General features: G+C 46.8%; 1 protein-coding gene across 1 annotated transcript in view; it reads right to left on the bottom strand.

Annotated features, from left to right (window-relative positions):
• Positions 1-482: 482 nt before the first annotated feature.
• DNTT (DNA nucleotidylexotransferase) overlaps positions 483-14,769 on the bottom strand; it is a 31,594-nt gene continuing 17,307 nt past the window's right edge. Inside the window, exons 7-11 of the mRNA XM_052661165.1 lie at positions 13,670-13,802; positions 12,306-12,411; positions 7,604-7,849; positions 2,414-2,497; positions 483-569 (exon numbers count right to left, since the gene is read on the bottom strand). Coding sequence (XP_052517125.1) covers positions 483-569; positions 2,414-2,497; positions 7,604-7,849; positions 12,306-12,411; positions 13,670-13,802 — 656 coding nt within the window. The remainder of the gene's footprint in view (positions 570-2,413; positions 2,498-7,603; positions 7,850-12,305; positions 12,412-13,669; positions 13,803-14,769) is intronic.

The raw sequence follows: 14,769 nt of genomic DNA, 5'->3' as shown, positions 1-14,769 counted from the left end.
TCTGACCTTCTAATTAAACCTGTTCCTCCTTTCAAGGTAAACCTTACAATCGTTATTCTTTCATTTTGTTACATTTTTGCTTAAGAATATTTTCAAATATGTGAGAGAATGAAAAAGACTCAACCATCTTGTTTTTTCCTATTTTTATTGGAAATATACAGTATTTCAGCTACACTGTGGGCAAAGTGGGCTTTGATGAACTTCCCTGGAAATGAGCCACCAATTACAACACCGTTTCTATGGAAAATGCATTGTGAATTCTACACGACAGTTCTACAAATGGCTTGCGAGTTCTACACAACAGTCCTACAAATGGTGGTGCCTGATCACGTTTCCAAAACTACTTATTTCTAGAAGCAATCTACATTTTGGTAAAATGTAAAGAATCCCAAACTTGACTAAGGCATCTTTCATTATGATATGAAGCATAATTTGTCTAACCTGAAAAAAAGAACAGAAAAAAAAAAGTTGACAACTTTCTCCTAAGCGTTTCTTTCCCATGGTTCCATGTAGTCCAATCCCAGATGTGCAAAGATTTCTTCTTCGCTTTCCGCTTTGAGAAACATCCTCTGAAAGCATAGGAAGACATATGTGCACTATGATATTTTTGTTAAGTATCTCCGAGCTGACATAGTAAAAATGTTACTTGTAAAATTGTCTTGTCAGAATGAATCACTGCCAAAACACAATTCCGTGCTTCTGAGGATAAAAATTCATTTTACCTGACTTCTGTAATTTTTATATTTTCACCCCCAAAAAACTTGATAAATTAAGGTAAAATTATGACAGCCTTATATATTCAACTAGAGGCATTTGATACTTTCCTATTGGTCTGTAGTGTTCATTAGAACTACCTGAAGGAGCCTTTTAAAAGAATGTTGAAAATGGAGCTGTAACCCAGCCCAATGAAATCAGAAGATCCAGAGAGTTCTTGTCATTCATCTATTTAAGAGGTCTGGGAAATTCTCACACGCAGCCAGAATTACATACTGCTGCCATTGGTAAGGAGGAGTGGTGATTATGGGATGCTTGTACATGCCGGATTCTCCTCCTGGCCTTCCACCCTGCCCCACTCCCACCAGGCTCCCAGCCCCATGGTCTGCTACTTCAAGAAGCACTTCCCCTCCAGTCCTTCTTGTCTATAGCACAACGCTGGGCACATAGGAGGCACTCACTTACTTTGAACTATTTGTTTTGTGTCAGTTTGTAAGTTTCCTAGATCATGTTAGGTGAAGCTGCCTCCACTCACATGCTACATAACTGAGGCTTTCTTGCCAGCATCCACAGCCCTCCCTTATGACAGCAGCACCCTGATTACTCTTTGGAAAACCACACCTCCCTATTCTCAGTCTCTGAAGGTCACCTCCAAGGAGGGGCACAGGACACAAGCCTGATCAATCAGAGCCATGGAAAGGGGTTCAAGGATGGCTACATGGCCCAGGTCTGGCCTGTGAGCATTAGCTAGGGCTTGCTGGAACTATTAAGAAAGTTCTTTTCTGTTGGCATAGCTAAGCTAGAAGGATAGGATTCATGGGAAAACCCTGCCTGAGAGTGACACCAACACTGAGGGCAAATTGCATGAGCACCTGGATCCAGCCACACCTGAAGTCCGTGTTACCCCAGATGCCACAGTGCATCAGCCAAATTTTTTCTTTTTTTGCCACTGCCATTTTGTATTGGGTTTCTGATTTTTTGTGAGACAGGCTCTAATGAAATACACTTCGTTTAGACTAAACTTGTAGAAGATAAAAACCATTACTTCTACTTATTGTGTATCTTCTTCCTACTCGGAGCTTCCTATAGTGTCCTTGATCACTGCAAGGACAGTTGAATATTTATAATAACTCCTCCTAATTCGTGCAGCAGTCATTCCGCCGCAGCAGCGTTTGGATCACCACCACTGAAGGAATAGCACGCCAAGCGAGTCGCTATGGTGTGAGTCTAGCCGACCGCTCATCTACCTCTCAGGACAGCTCTGTTGCTCTCCTTCTTGCAGTTGACTCTCATTAATGACCCATGTGTCCACTCGGAATTCTACTTCCCACTGCATTTGAGGGATACTTGAGTGACATTTGTGATTTGGGGAGATCTTTGGTTTTCTTTGGAGTTACACAATGCAAACACCAAGGATATACCAAGCTCAATTCAAATTCATTGCTGGCCTGGTTCTGGAGACCCAGCTAGCTCAGCATCGTTGAGCTCAAAGCCTCCGAGGTACATTCTGGGCCCTGTGGGAGTTGTGCTCCTGTCAGGCTCTTTCCAGCTGCCCTCAGTTGTGATCTGTGGGAACAGGGCACCTGGGGCAAAGGGAGCTGAACCTGGACACTAGAATGAGTTCAGGAGAAGTGTTCAGGGAGCCAGACTTGGGGATGAGGATTAAAGTGGCCCATCTCAGGGAGACAGCGCTCCCTACCTTGGTCTTGTCATATAAAGCGTGGTTATCCAGCATCATCTTCCGCTCGTGTGTGGCATAGCGCCGGATGTCTCTCTCAAACTGCTGGATAAGAAAGAGATCATTAAAATAAATCACTATCAAGTCTAGAATGTCTTCAGTATTATTTGTCTAAAGATATTTAAATCACTATAATGAAACTTCTAGCTTCCCTGCTGGCTCAGTGGTAAACAATCTACCTGCCAGTGCAGGAAACGTGGGTTTGATCCCTGGGTTGGGAAGATCCCCTGGAGAAGGAAATGGCAACCCACTCCAGTATTCTTGCCTGGGAAACCCCATGGAGACAGGAGCCTGGCAGACAGTCCATGGGGTCATAAAAGAGTCAGACACAACTTAACAACTAAACAACAACAATGAAATATCTATCTCCACTAAACATTCTCCAAGTGAATTTTCTCCCCCAGGGCAACAGTCCGCCATGACAAAGCTCCATGCTCACATGTAAGCATTGGATTGTAAGCTCCATGAAAACAGGAGCCTGGTCTGTTCTGTTCGTAACCATGTTCCCTCCTAATGATGCCTGGCACACAGATGATGTACAGTAAATGTTTGCTCAGTGAATAAACGGGTATTGTGAGGATTGTGTCCAGAATAATTCCTGGTCCAGAGTAAACACTAGATAAATAATAGTTTGGTGTTGTTTTCTATTTGGAATGCAACTACTGTAAAAGAGGATGAGGAGTCAGGAGACCAGGTTCCAGCCTGGATTTTGCCTCTATCTGGCTCTGTATCGCTCGGCAAGTCACCCAACCTCTCTGAATCTTGGTTGGTCAAATAGGAGGGTGGAGGAAGTGTGTGAGTAAGGTCCTACAGCAAGGTCCTCTGGCTGTAACATCCTCTCCTGTGAACTTCTATAAAACTGATGGTCTGGGCCAGCTGCTTCAGAGTAGCATCTCCTATGACCAGCATGGGCTCTGAGGCTCCAGGGAGAAAAACTTGAAGCCTTAGATGGATGACAGGGAAACCTTGGGAAAAGAATGACAATGAATGAAGTTGTTGAGATTAATTTTCCTGAGAGAAGCACAGATCTAGAAATGTCCTTCCCATGTAGGATTAGGGAGGAAGCTTGGAATCATTGAACATGAACTTGGGCAAACTTTGGGAGATGGTGAGGGACATGGAGGACTGGCGTGCTACAATCCATTGGGTCGCAAAGAATCAGACATGACTGGGCAACTGAACAACAACAACATGGAATAACTGCACTAAAGTGAAAAGAGGAGAGTGAAAAATTTGGCTTAAAACTCAACATGCAGAAAACTAAGATCGTGGCATCTGGTCCCTTTCACTGCATGGCAAATAGATGGGGAAACAGTGGAAACAGTAACAGACTTTATTTTTTGGGGCTCCAAAATCACTGCAGATGGTGACTGTAGCCATGAAATTAAAAGACGCTTACTCTTTGGAAGCGAAGTTATGATCAACCTAGACAGCATATTAAAAAGCAGAGACATTACTTTGCCAACAAAGGTCCATCTAGTCAAGGCTATGGTTTGTCCAGTGGTCACGTATGGATGTGAGAGTTGGACTATAAAGAGAGCTGAGCGCCGAAGAATTGATGCTTTTGGACTGTGGTGTTGGAGAAGACTCTTGAGAGTCGTTTAGACAGCAAGGAGATCCAACCAGTCCATCCTAAAGGAAATCAGTCCTGAATGTTCATTGGAAGGACTGATGCTAAAGCTGAAGCTCCAATAATTTGTTTACCTGATGCGAAGAACTGACTCATTGGAAAAGACCCTGATGCTGGGAAAGACTGAGGGCAGGAGGAGAAGGGGACCACAGAGGATGAGATGGTTGGATGGCAACATCGACTTGATGGACATGGGTTTGAGTTAATTCCAGGAGTTGGTGATGGACAGGGAGGCCTGGCGTGCCGCAGTCCTTGGGGTCTCAAAGAGTCAGACAGACTGGGCGACTGAACTGAACTAAAGTGGTGAGTATGGGAAAGCTGGCGAAGACTGGGATCTGCCCTTCCTGACTTGGATGTGTGAAGACAGACTTTCCAACCCGAAGTCCTTTATAAGGCAGTGGAGAGGGAGCTGGGGCTGTGGAAGAGTCAGGGTGAAGCAGATTCTGGGTGTAGTAGCTACTGGTCTATGAAAGTATGGGGGTGTTGCTTAGCACATGGCCTCCAAGCCCAGGGCTTCAAGTCCCCCCAGCACTTAGAGCAATGGCTGCTCACACTGGGCATGGGAAGGCTGGAGAGGATTGGGTAACTGGAGCAGTGAAAGGCTGACCCTGGCTCCTCAGTTGTGTGTGCTGAGAGATCTGTTCCTGGACTCCTCTGCCAAACACCCTGAAGCATTTTTGCATGGATTATTAGGAATTATCCTGATGTCTTCCATTTGGAGAGTAATAATATTGATTAAATCAACATTTATTGAGCACCTACCATATGCCAGGTGTGTTCTGGGTGCTTGGAATATAACAGTGAAGAAAACAATGATGTCTGCCCTGGTGGGGCTTGGATTTAAGCAGGGGACACAGGTAAGACATGGTAACAGCATAAGTGAAGTACATGATGGACATGAGCTTGAGCAAGCTCTGGGAGCTGGTGATGGAAAGGGAAGCCTGGTATGCTGCAGTTCATGGAGTCACAAAGAGTCGGGCATGACTAAGTGACTGAACTGACCAAAAGTACATGATGTGTTAACAGGTGATGCTGGGTACAGGGCAGGCCTCATGAAGGAGACAGGATACGAGGAGGGACTTGCCCAAGGGAAGGAGTTAGCCAGGTGGACTCAGGAAGAAGCACTCCATGCAGAGGGATCAGCTAGAACATAGGCCGAACAGAGGCCTTAGGGAGGGGTGAGCCTGGCCCAGGTAGGGAGAGAGCAGTGGGAGGAGTCCAGAGAGATGAGGGAGTGAGAAGACCACGCAGGGCCTTGTGACCACCGGAAGGCTTTTACTGTGAGTTGAATGGGGAACCCCTGCCAGGTTTTGAGCAGGGGAGTGATGATCTGACTTATGATGACAGGATCAGTCACAGGGCAAGCGACCAGTTAAAATGGCCATAGCTATAATCCAGGCAATGATATCCTAGTTAATGTTTACAGAGTGCTTACCCTGTGCTGGGTGCTGGGCTGACTTCTTGCTTTATATTAATTTCTGATTTGCTCTATTATCACTAGTACTTAACAACTTTTAAAAGAATCTAACATTATCTCTAAAAGAACAGTACTACATATACAATTACCCTCAGAACTGTATTAAGATGAAGGCACTGTCTCATTCAGTTCTCATGAAAATCCCACGAGGTTGGTACTGTTATTAGCCCCATTTTTCAAATGAAGAAAGGAAGCCCAGAGAGCCTCAGCAATTTACCCAAGGCCACACAGCCAATGATAGAGCTACGGTTCAGACTCCCGAATCCCAGACTCTTTACCCTGGTTGTTTCTGCCTTCTGCTTTACAAGCTCTTTGGTTTCTCTCAACAACCTGTGAAATAGGCAGGGTAAGGAAGTTGTCTTTTGTTTCAGATAAAGAAGGGCAGTGGCACTAAGTCTGGCGGTATCATTCGCTGGTCACAACAGACTTCAGAGATTCGCCTACTGCTGCTGCACGCAGCTGTGCAAGCTGTGCACCGCAAAACTCTAGAGGGCGCCGGTCACATGTGTAGCCTTCATAAATATGCATGCTGCTTCTGACAGTTTCCTGGGAAATGGCAATAAGCTGTTTTAAGGAGGAGATGCTTTTTAAAGTTGGTGGAAGGGAGCCATCTGGGCTAGTAAAGAGGCTGGGTTAGCCTGGACACCTGGGCACCATCGTTCGTGTGTTTCCAAAGCAGAGTATGCCTCCTCTCAGCATCTGACACAAACATGGACAAGACTCTTGAAGGAACCTCAGCCAATTAAAGCCATGCTGACAAACAGTTCGAGTTTGAAGAAATAAGATTCAGAGGAAAACAGAAGCTTCTTTTAAAAAAACAAACAACAAACTAATAACCTCTGGACCCAGTCTAGAAATTGTACCATACTTGGATGGCTCTAGAAAAATCTCTGCTTAATGTATCCCTGCGGATATATTCTGCTCTGGAAATCTTTAGCGCACAAAGGTGTGAAGGAAGCTTTGTCAGCTTAGTAGATGAGACTGGGGGTGAGATTAATAGATTAATTGGTTTGAGGACATTTTCCAGGCTCTGAAATCTTTGGGTAAACAGGTGAAATTAAATTTCCCAAGCTGCATATATGATGTATTGTTTCATCAGCTTTCCTACTTTTTATGAATGAAAGATGCCAGCCAACATTTTTGATTAGGGTAAGAAGTTCTAGTGCTGAGATTGTGTGCTGAAATAATTCCAGCCCAAGGCAAACACACTTGACATTTAATTCAAGGTTAAGGACAATTAATTTCTATGTCATTTATTATACAAAATCCTCTAATGATGTGTGCCACTCAAAGCAACAGCTAGCTACATGGGAAAATAGAGCGGGGTGTTGGTAGGAGGGTGGAGCACAAGCTGATGGCACAGACCACAGGCACCATATCTGATATCACTTGTGGGACCTGGGGACTGCTGGTGCCCAGCACTGGTCCCGTGCTCGGCATGGTGCTAGGGGCTTTGCCAGCTTCATCTCACTGGATCCCTGCAATCCAGGGGGTTAGCGCTGTCTTTGCCCTAACTTTCTTGATGGAAAACTGAGTCTTAAAGGCCATGGGGAACTTGACGAAGATCACCTAGCTGGTCAGAGGCAGAGCAAGGGCTTGTGACCAGGTCTGGGGTGAGCCAAACCTGTGCCCTTAGCCACCAGGCTGCTTTCTCTGCTTCAGTGGTTCTCATACCTGCAGGGTTCTTTCAAACACAAACTGTTGGGCTCCAACCCCAGAGTTCCTGATTCAGTAGGTCTGGGGTAGGGTGGTGTTCACAGGTCTAACCTGGTAAGCAGGTAAGGCTGATGCTGCTGGTCAGGGTATATCACACTTTGAAAATACCTGTTCTAAAGGCATCTGTCTCAGTTGACCGTGTGCAAATGGAATGCCCTGATTCAGAGATTTCTGGGCACTTTCTTCTCTCCTGTCCACCATCTCCTCCTTCCCTGTCCATCCTCCTGCCACCACCACCCCCGCCATTGTCTCTCCCCTGGGCCCAGGTAGACCTCGTCTACCTCTTATGGAAAGCTAAGGCCATCCCAGGGATGAAGGCAGCACTTACCCGGGAGCCAGTCCAGCCTAGCAGGGCAAAGGCATGGTTTTCGTAGGGGCACATAACCAGGTCCACACGGATGGCCTTCCAGGTCTTTCCTTCCTGCTGGTTGGACTTACCACTGTCTACTCTCTGATGGTGCAATTTTAAAATCAGAAAGCATTTTTGAAAATGATCTAAAGTATCCACCTGCCTGCTTGGCAACTTGAACTTTTCAAATGTCGACTCCACAAGATCATAATATAAAAGTAATCCCTGAAAATAAACAAAAAGACATCAGGAAGAGTCCCTGATGAAGAGTCCCTGATGCAGAGGGCCAGAGACTTTATATTGGGCTCTTAACAAATGCTTCTAAAGAAAGCTTTGCACATTTGAGAATATGGGTACGTCTGTCCTTGCATTGTGAGCCCACCTGTGACTCTAGCAGAGAAAGGCAAGGAGTGGGTGCATTACCCTCCTTCTGCAGCAGAGGAATTTAATGATTAGAGGGGCCACGCTAAGGCCACTTCATGGCAAAGCTGCCAGAGGATCCACTCCCTGAACATCCTATTGCAGACAGCGCTCAGAAACTTGCCTCCCTCCCTTAAGTACAAACCAACATTGAACAAAAAGCCGAGCCCTTATATGAAGTTGTTTTGACTTAGTGTCCCTCCATATTATCCTAGTCAACCATAGTAGGTCGACTCAGGCCCAAAGGATTGTGGCTGGAGGCTCAGCCTGCTTTGGGGCCTGCTGACTCACTCTTTCTAGCAAGCACTTTGGGATTGCTACTCTGCCTCCCTTGGAGACAGGGACAAAATTAGTGGTACATCACCAGACGTTGCCTAGTCAGAAGGTCACACCCAGCAATCTGCCATCCTCCAGTTTATCTGCTCCGTGGGAATTCCTTACCACACGGCAGATATGGGGTAGGGAGAAGCAGAAATATGCAATTAACTGCTAAATCTGAGTTGCAACGAAAAGAACAAATAGCCTTAAAACAATCTAATCACAGCTATTAGGATGTAGGATTTGTTCTTGGGTTCTTTAGGTCTGATGTTCTCAAATATCATCATCAGGAACATTTGAAAGGTTTGTTTCAACGCAGTTTTGGAGGCCCTGTCCCCAGAGTGATTCATGGGTGGTGAGGGTGGGGGAACTTCCCAGGTGGTGCTTGGTAAAGAACCCACCCACCAGTGCAGGACACATAAAGAAAACAAGTTTGATCCCTCGGTTGAGTTTGATCCCTCGGACGGGAAGATCCCCTGGAAAAGGGCATGGCAACCCACTCCAGTATTCTTGCCTGGAGAATCCCCATGGACCAAGAAGCCTGGTGGGTTACAGTCCACGGGGTCACAAAGAGTCAGAGAGACTAAAGCGACTTAGCACACACGGGGGTGGGGTGGGGTGGGGTCGGGGTGGTGCATTTCTAGTAAGTTCCCAGGTGTTGCTGATGCTTCTGATCCAGGGACCACACTTGGAGCAGGCCTGGTTCCCTTTACTGTTATTATTAGACACATCCGCATTTCTTCTGCATCCAACCCCACCCCTACCCCCAAGAGACTTTGTTTCAGCTGGACTCAACACTTGGAGAAGGGGGTACTTTTCCTCTTGTGGATCTCAGAAGAGGGAGCACTCTGCCCTCAGGGCCTATCCCAGAAAAGGTGAGAGGAAGAATGGACCCCATCTGCAGGGCGGAACACTAATGTCAGGAAGAGCCTCTGGTGCAGAAGGTAACTGTAAACAGGGAAGAAGGTAGCCCTAAACAGATCTGATAACCAGCTGGGGGAAGACACAATTCTGCTTTCTAATGAAACTTACTAAGATTAGTCAGTATAGCAGCCTTTCATGGCTATTTAAATTATGCAAATTTGAAAAGGAAGCTATTAAAATATCAGCCAGTCTCACCTTGAAGCCATATTTATAAAACAACACTTCCCCATTACAAAAATTCACAAAGCTGCCTTCCTAAAAGTGGTAAACTGTGTGTGCACAGTGGCCACACAGTAGTCACACTTTGGCTGGTCATAGACGGAAGGGCCACCCACCAGGCATGAACCTGGACCGTACTCAGTCAACCCTCCCCTCTTTGGGTTGAATGGCTGGCAGCCAGTGGAGCTTTCCAGATGGTGGCCTCCCCCCAGGATCAGTATCTCCAAGCTCTTTTCCTCCCATAAGAGGTCTTTCAACTGGTGGAAGACTCAAACCCATACCCATCCTTGGCTGTTCAATAGTTCTTCAAGTGTTTTAAAACACTGGTTGTGTATATGTGTGTTGTGTGAGTATGTGCTCGAGTGTGCCTGTGAGATAGGCTCAGACCTGAGACATACCTGGACATACCTCTCTTGAGCAACAAAATACAGAGAAACTATATCGCACTAAAAATAACTGCGTGCAAGCACAGTTGGGCAAATTCTGGATCCAAAAGATACAAAGAGACCAAAAACCCAACTGCCACTTTTGAGGAGCCTGGGGCTAAAGAGCAAAAGTAGGATACTGCTCAAGCCCCCTGCACACACCACCACCTAAGAGGTGAGCAAGCCACCTAAACCACCCCTTTAGCTCGACCTGGACACACCCCTACCCTCACACCACAGAAGGAACAAGCTCACGCCCCACCTCAGGGAGTGAGCAAGTAAGGGAATTTATTGTTTGTTCCTGATCCCCTGTGCTGCTGCAGGGCCCCCAGTAAAGCCTGGCCTAGATTTCTTGTTTGGCCTTAATCAATTTCTATGTTTTGGGGAAGGCCAGGAACAATTTCTATGTGCTGGGGAAGGCCGATAACACCTGCATGAGATAGAATCATTTTAATCTGGAAAGTACAGATTTTTGTAAGAAAGGCAGGGGTGGGAGGTGCTGGGAACAGGGAGTGAGGCAGAGGTGGAAATTAACCACCATGATTCCCGGCTGAGGCGCTGGGGGCAGCTGTGGGGCCACAGGGGGGCAGGCAGGTAGTGCTGAGACACACACTGCCCCTGCCCGTTTCCTCCCTGAGATCCTGTTTGTCAGAGAGCGAAGGGGAGCAGCTGCCTGTGCTCTCGCCTGGGCCCCCTCACCCGGCACAGGCCTGGCCCTCTGCAGAATTCAGTACACAACTATGCAGGAGAGATCACTGATTTGCTGTTCAGTCATGTCTGCCTCTTTGCGACCCCATGGACTGCAGCACGACAGGTTCCCTGTCCTTCACCATCTCCTGGAGCTTGCTCAAACCCCGCCCACTGTTCAAGCCACTGTTTAATAGGCATTTATCAGGCGCTGTGCGAAGGGCCTTATCTAATGCTCTCAGTTAATCCTCTAATGACAGAAGCTTGCTTTCTTGGTTTCACAGATAAGCAAAGAGAAACTAGGCAAGACTAAAAGCATAGTCCCAGGTCATATAGCCAGTCAGTGGCAGGGCTGTGCTGGGACAATGCCAAATCTACAACCCCCTCATGCTTAATGCCCATCTCCACCCTCACCTGCTCATCTCTTTGCTTGGTGACCAGCAGGATGGCTGTCTGGTGACTAAAGAAAGACCAATGAAAAGGTAGCTCCTTGTCCCCCTCTCCCAACCCCACCCCATCTTGGGTTGGGACAGTCTCAGAGCGTGGGGATGGTGGGGCCTCTATACCTAGGTCAAATCGGTCCATCCTTGCTGGCTGAGAAGCCAGGCAGCCCCCTCTCCGCCCAGGCCATGGCTGACAGGGCGCATCAGAGTGATGTCTGTCCACGAGAGTTTCTCAGCTTTCCTGCCTCAGCAGAGCAGTGGGGCCAGCCTCGGTGGAGCTGACGCTTCCCCATTCAGGCTTTCCCTGGCTCAGCCTATGATGTTCATTTTCAGGGCTGCTGGCCACCTGGATCCACTCTCCCGACAGATGGGGGATGGCTGAAGTTGGATCTGGTTCCAAAGCTGGGTCTTTATTAGTAATTCTAGTGTTCCTGGCACCAGGGTTGTGTGTTTCTTATTCTCACTGTATCTGAGGTCTTCTCTCTCTGGTATATCAGGGAGCTTTGTCCACACCCAGAAGATGCTAGATCACTCAGGAAAAATAAAGCTATGCCAGAAAAACACCAGCCTCAGCCTCCTCAACCCACCTAGGCCTGTAAGTTCTTGGATAAGGGCCATCTGATCTCCTTGGGAAGCAGAGCTCTCACTGGAGTGGGGCAGGAGTCAGGGCCCTGCAGGCGGCCGTGGCCGCAGGGTCATCCTGAGCTTCCTCCACTGGGCAATAGGTGGCCCGTGGCAAGTCTGATCTCAGTGGGTGGGGGAGCCTGAGCCATGGCCTCTGCTGGACCCAGCCTGCCCTCATTAGCTTCCTTCTTCCCATCTCAGCACAGAGTCAAGGTGGTTATCAACCAACATATTGTTCAAGGCAGCAGGGGCCCCTCTTAGACTGGCTTTATGCGAGTCTGATCCCCACCCCTTAGCTTGCTCTGCCCCGGCTCATCCCTCCCAGGTCTTCGCAGCACATGCTCTTCACATTGTTTAGGGCTCTGAGCCGTCTGCATGGCCTGCACAGAGAATTTCCCCCGGCCCTTTTGGTAACAGGACACGTGCGTACACACAAGTTCATAACCTGGATTCTAGGACCCAAAGCAGGTAAGGCTCCCTGCATGTCACTGGCACTGTGCCAGCTATTGTAAACCATTGAGACTGGGTTAGATACTCATGACACAATTACAAGGTCGATAAGTGTGTCAAATTCAGCATTACTCCTATAATGCCTGAGTGTCCAAACATCTTTCTTCTTACCTTTTTTTCCCATAAGTTTATCACTTTAGGCAAAAGTTGCTCTTCATCCTCTGCTGATCCTGGGCTGGTAATTAAGAAATCTACATCGTGCCCAATCTTCTTACCCCTGATTTTAAAAAATAGCATAAGATGGAAATAAATTAGATTTTTAGCTCTCAATTTTTAAAACTCACCTGTGTTTTTATGCCCCATACTTAAGGTTTGTGACACAAAATGCTCATGACATGCTTTTGAAACAAAAGATCCTTGTTTACACAAGTCTACTCCTTGCAAAATAAATTTATGACACAGGAACATTTAAAATCATACATGGTATGTATGTGATTATACTGTTGTTTAGTGCTGAGTCCTGTCTGTCTCTTTGAGACCCTAAGGACTATAGCCTGCCAGTGGGATTTCCCAGGTAAGAATACTGGAGTGGGTTGCCATTTCCTCCTCTAGGAGCTCTTTCCGACCCAGGGATTGAACCCACATCTCTTGCGTCTCCTCATTGGCAGGTGCATTCTTTACCACTGAGCCACCAGGGGAACCCATATGATTATATGATTATATATGAGTGGGTAAAAACTGACAAAGATTATTTCTTCTCCATGCCCACATGTGCACACACACTCACACAGAGACAAGTGTGACAACAAGCAAACCAAGAACTGTACTCGCATAATACAAGATGGGACTCTTGAAATTATGGCCTAAACTAAAGGCATTCTTGGATTCTGTGTTCTCTTCTCACTTTCTCTGTCACCTCCCACAGCCAACAGCCCCCATGTAAGAGGACCACAAGGAGAGATGGAAGAGGGTGTGGGAGGGAAAGAGGCTCTGAAATGGAGGCTTCAGTATCCAACAATTGCATACATCTCTGTGAAGAGTTCGTTCATTTATTCACTGACTTCACCATTTCTCACATGCCTATTTTGTGCCAGGCACCACGCACTGGCTCTCATCAAGCACTAAGTTCTGAAAACTTAGTGGGAAAAACATGCGTGGAAGCAATACAAATTACTTGACAGCTGTCCAAGGAGTGCTAAGGAGGGGTATCTCACCCAGCATGGGGAGAAGGAAGTCAAGGAAGGCTTTCTGGAGGAGGTGGCATCTGAATTGAAGCTTAAAGGATGAGGAGAAATGAGCCAGGTGACAAACTGAGGAAAACAGTCCAAGCAGAAAGGTAGGACTGAGCAAAGTCACAGAGGAAAGAAAGCTCTGTGTGTGCAGAGAATGACAAGCCACTTGGGGTGGCTGGAGTGAAACATGAGCTGCAGGAGATGAGGCTGCAGAGAGAGACCTCCGAAGGCCTTTTGTGCCACAACTCCTGAGCATGGGAAGGCCCTGAAGGGGAGGTAAAAGCAGCTTTTATCATCATTTACCTGCGGAATCCTCCCGTCATGGTGACGAAGGCATCTGGCAGAAATGCCCACACAGCCTCTTTAACCAGCACGCCAACCGCCTCTGCTTCAGCCCTGGTCACGCAGCTGACAAGGTCTTCATAATAGAGAAATCCTGAGAGGCCACAGACAGGTGAGTGGGGAAAGAACTTGTCCCATGTGAAATGACCAGCCCTCAGGGAGGGGATTTGGCCCTCACACATAGCTAACAGGGCCACAGACATCAACCCCAAACTGTTCCACAGAGACTGGGTGATCTGTGTTCTCTTGGCTGTGAATTTTTCATGTTAACAATGGCTCTTATTTTCCTACAAATTCCTGACTGCAAAAGAGGCAATATTATATTATAGAACCATGCTGTTCCAATCTGGCTTCCTACTGAAGAACCAGCCCTCTTGATCAATAAGCTGCAAAGATTTGGGATAGGAAGTTTTGGGGTTGGAAGGTGATAGGTGAATTAAGAACTGAAGTCAAGAATAGGAAGAGAGTAGATTTGCATCTGAGGAGAGTTAGGAAATGACACCAGTGGTCTGGTTTATTGCTTCTTTGCCTGACCATCACAGATTAATGAGATCCCCAACAGAGTGGTTATGATGAAGAGTTGTTTTAATGACTTGTTTATTCCCACAGATCCACAGAGGAAGGCATCGAGTGGAAGAGTAATGGAGATGAAAGCTGTATCTCCAAGAATTGGGATGAAGCATAGGATGGGTGGGGAGCAGGTCGCAGGGGAAATCCATAGAGCCTGAGGGCCAGCTAATGGTCCTTCCATACAAGGCTCTGACCTCTTCTCTAGGATCCCCAGAGGGAGTGTTCCAACTCTGCCGGAATCTAATAATGAGAGGCTTTGAATACCTACAGAGGCTGCCCATTTCCTAATTGTAAGGTCTCTGGGGGGCAGTTCTTTATCTTTTTTCCAGCTTTATTGAGGTATAGTTGACAAAAATTGTATGAATTTAAGGTATACAACCTGAAGTTTTGATATATGTGAAATGGTTAACTGTCGACTATTAGCCTACGATGGAATGTTTTTCAACCTTAAAAAAAGAAGACAATCTTGTCATTTGCAACAACAGGATGAA

The sequence above is a fragment of the Budorcas taxicolor genome, chromosome 23 (assembly GCF_023091745.1).
Source record: "Budorcas taxicolor isolate Tak-1 chromosome 23, Takin1.1, whole genome shotgun sequence".
NCBI lineage: Eukaryota > Metazoa > Chordata > Mammalia > Artiodactyla > Bovidae > Budorcas > Budorcas taxicolor.
The sequence above is the reverse complement of the archived record's forward strand: the minus strand, read 5'-3'. Positions and strand labels throughout refer to the sequence as shown.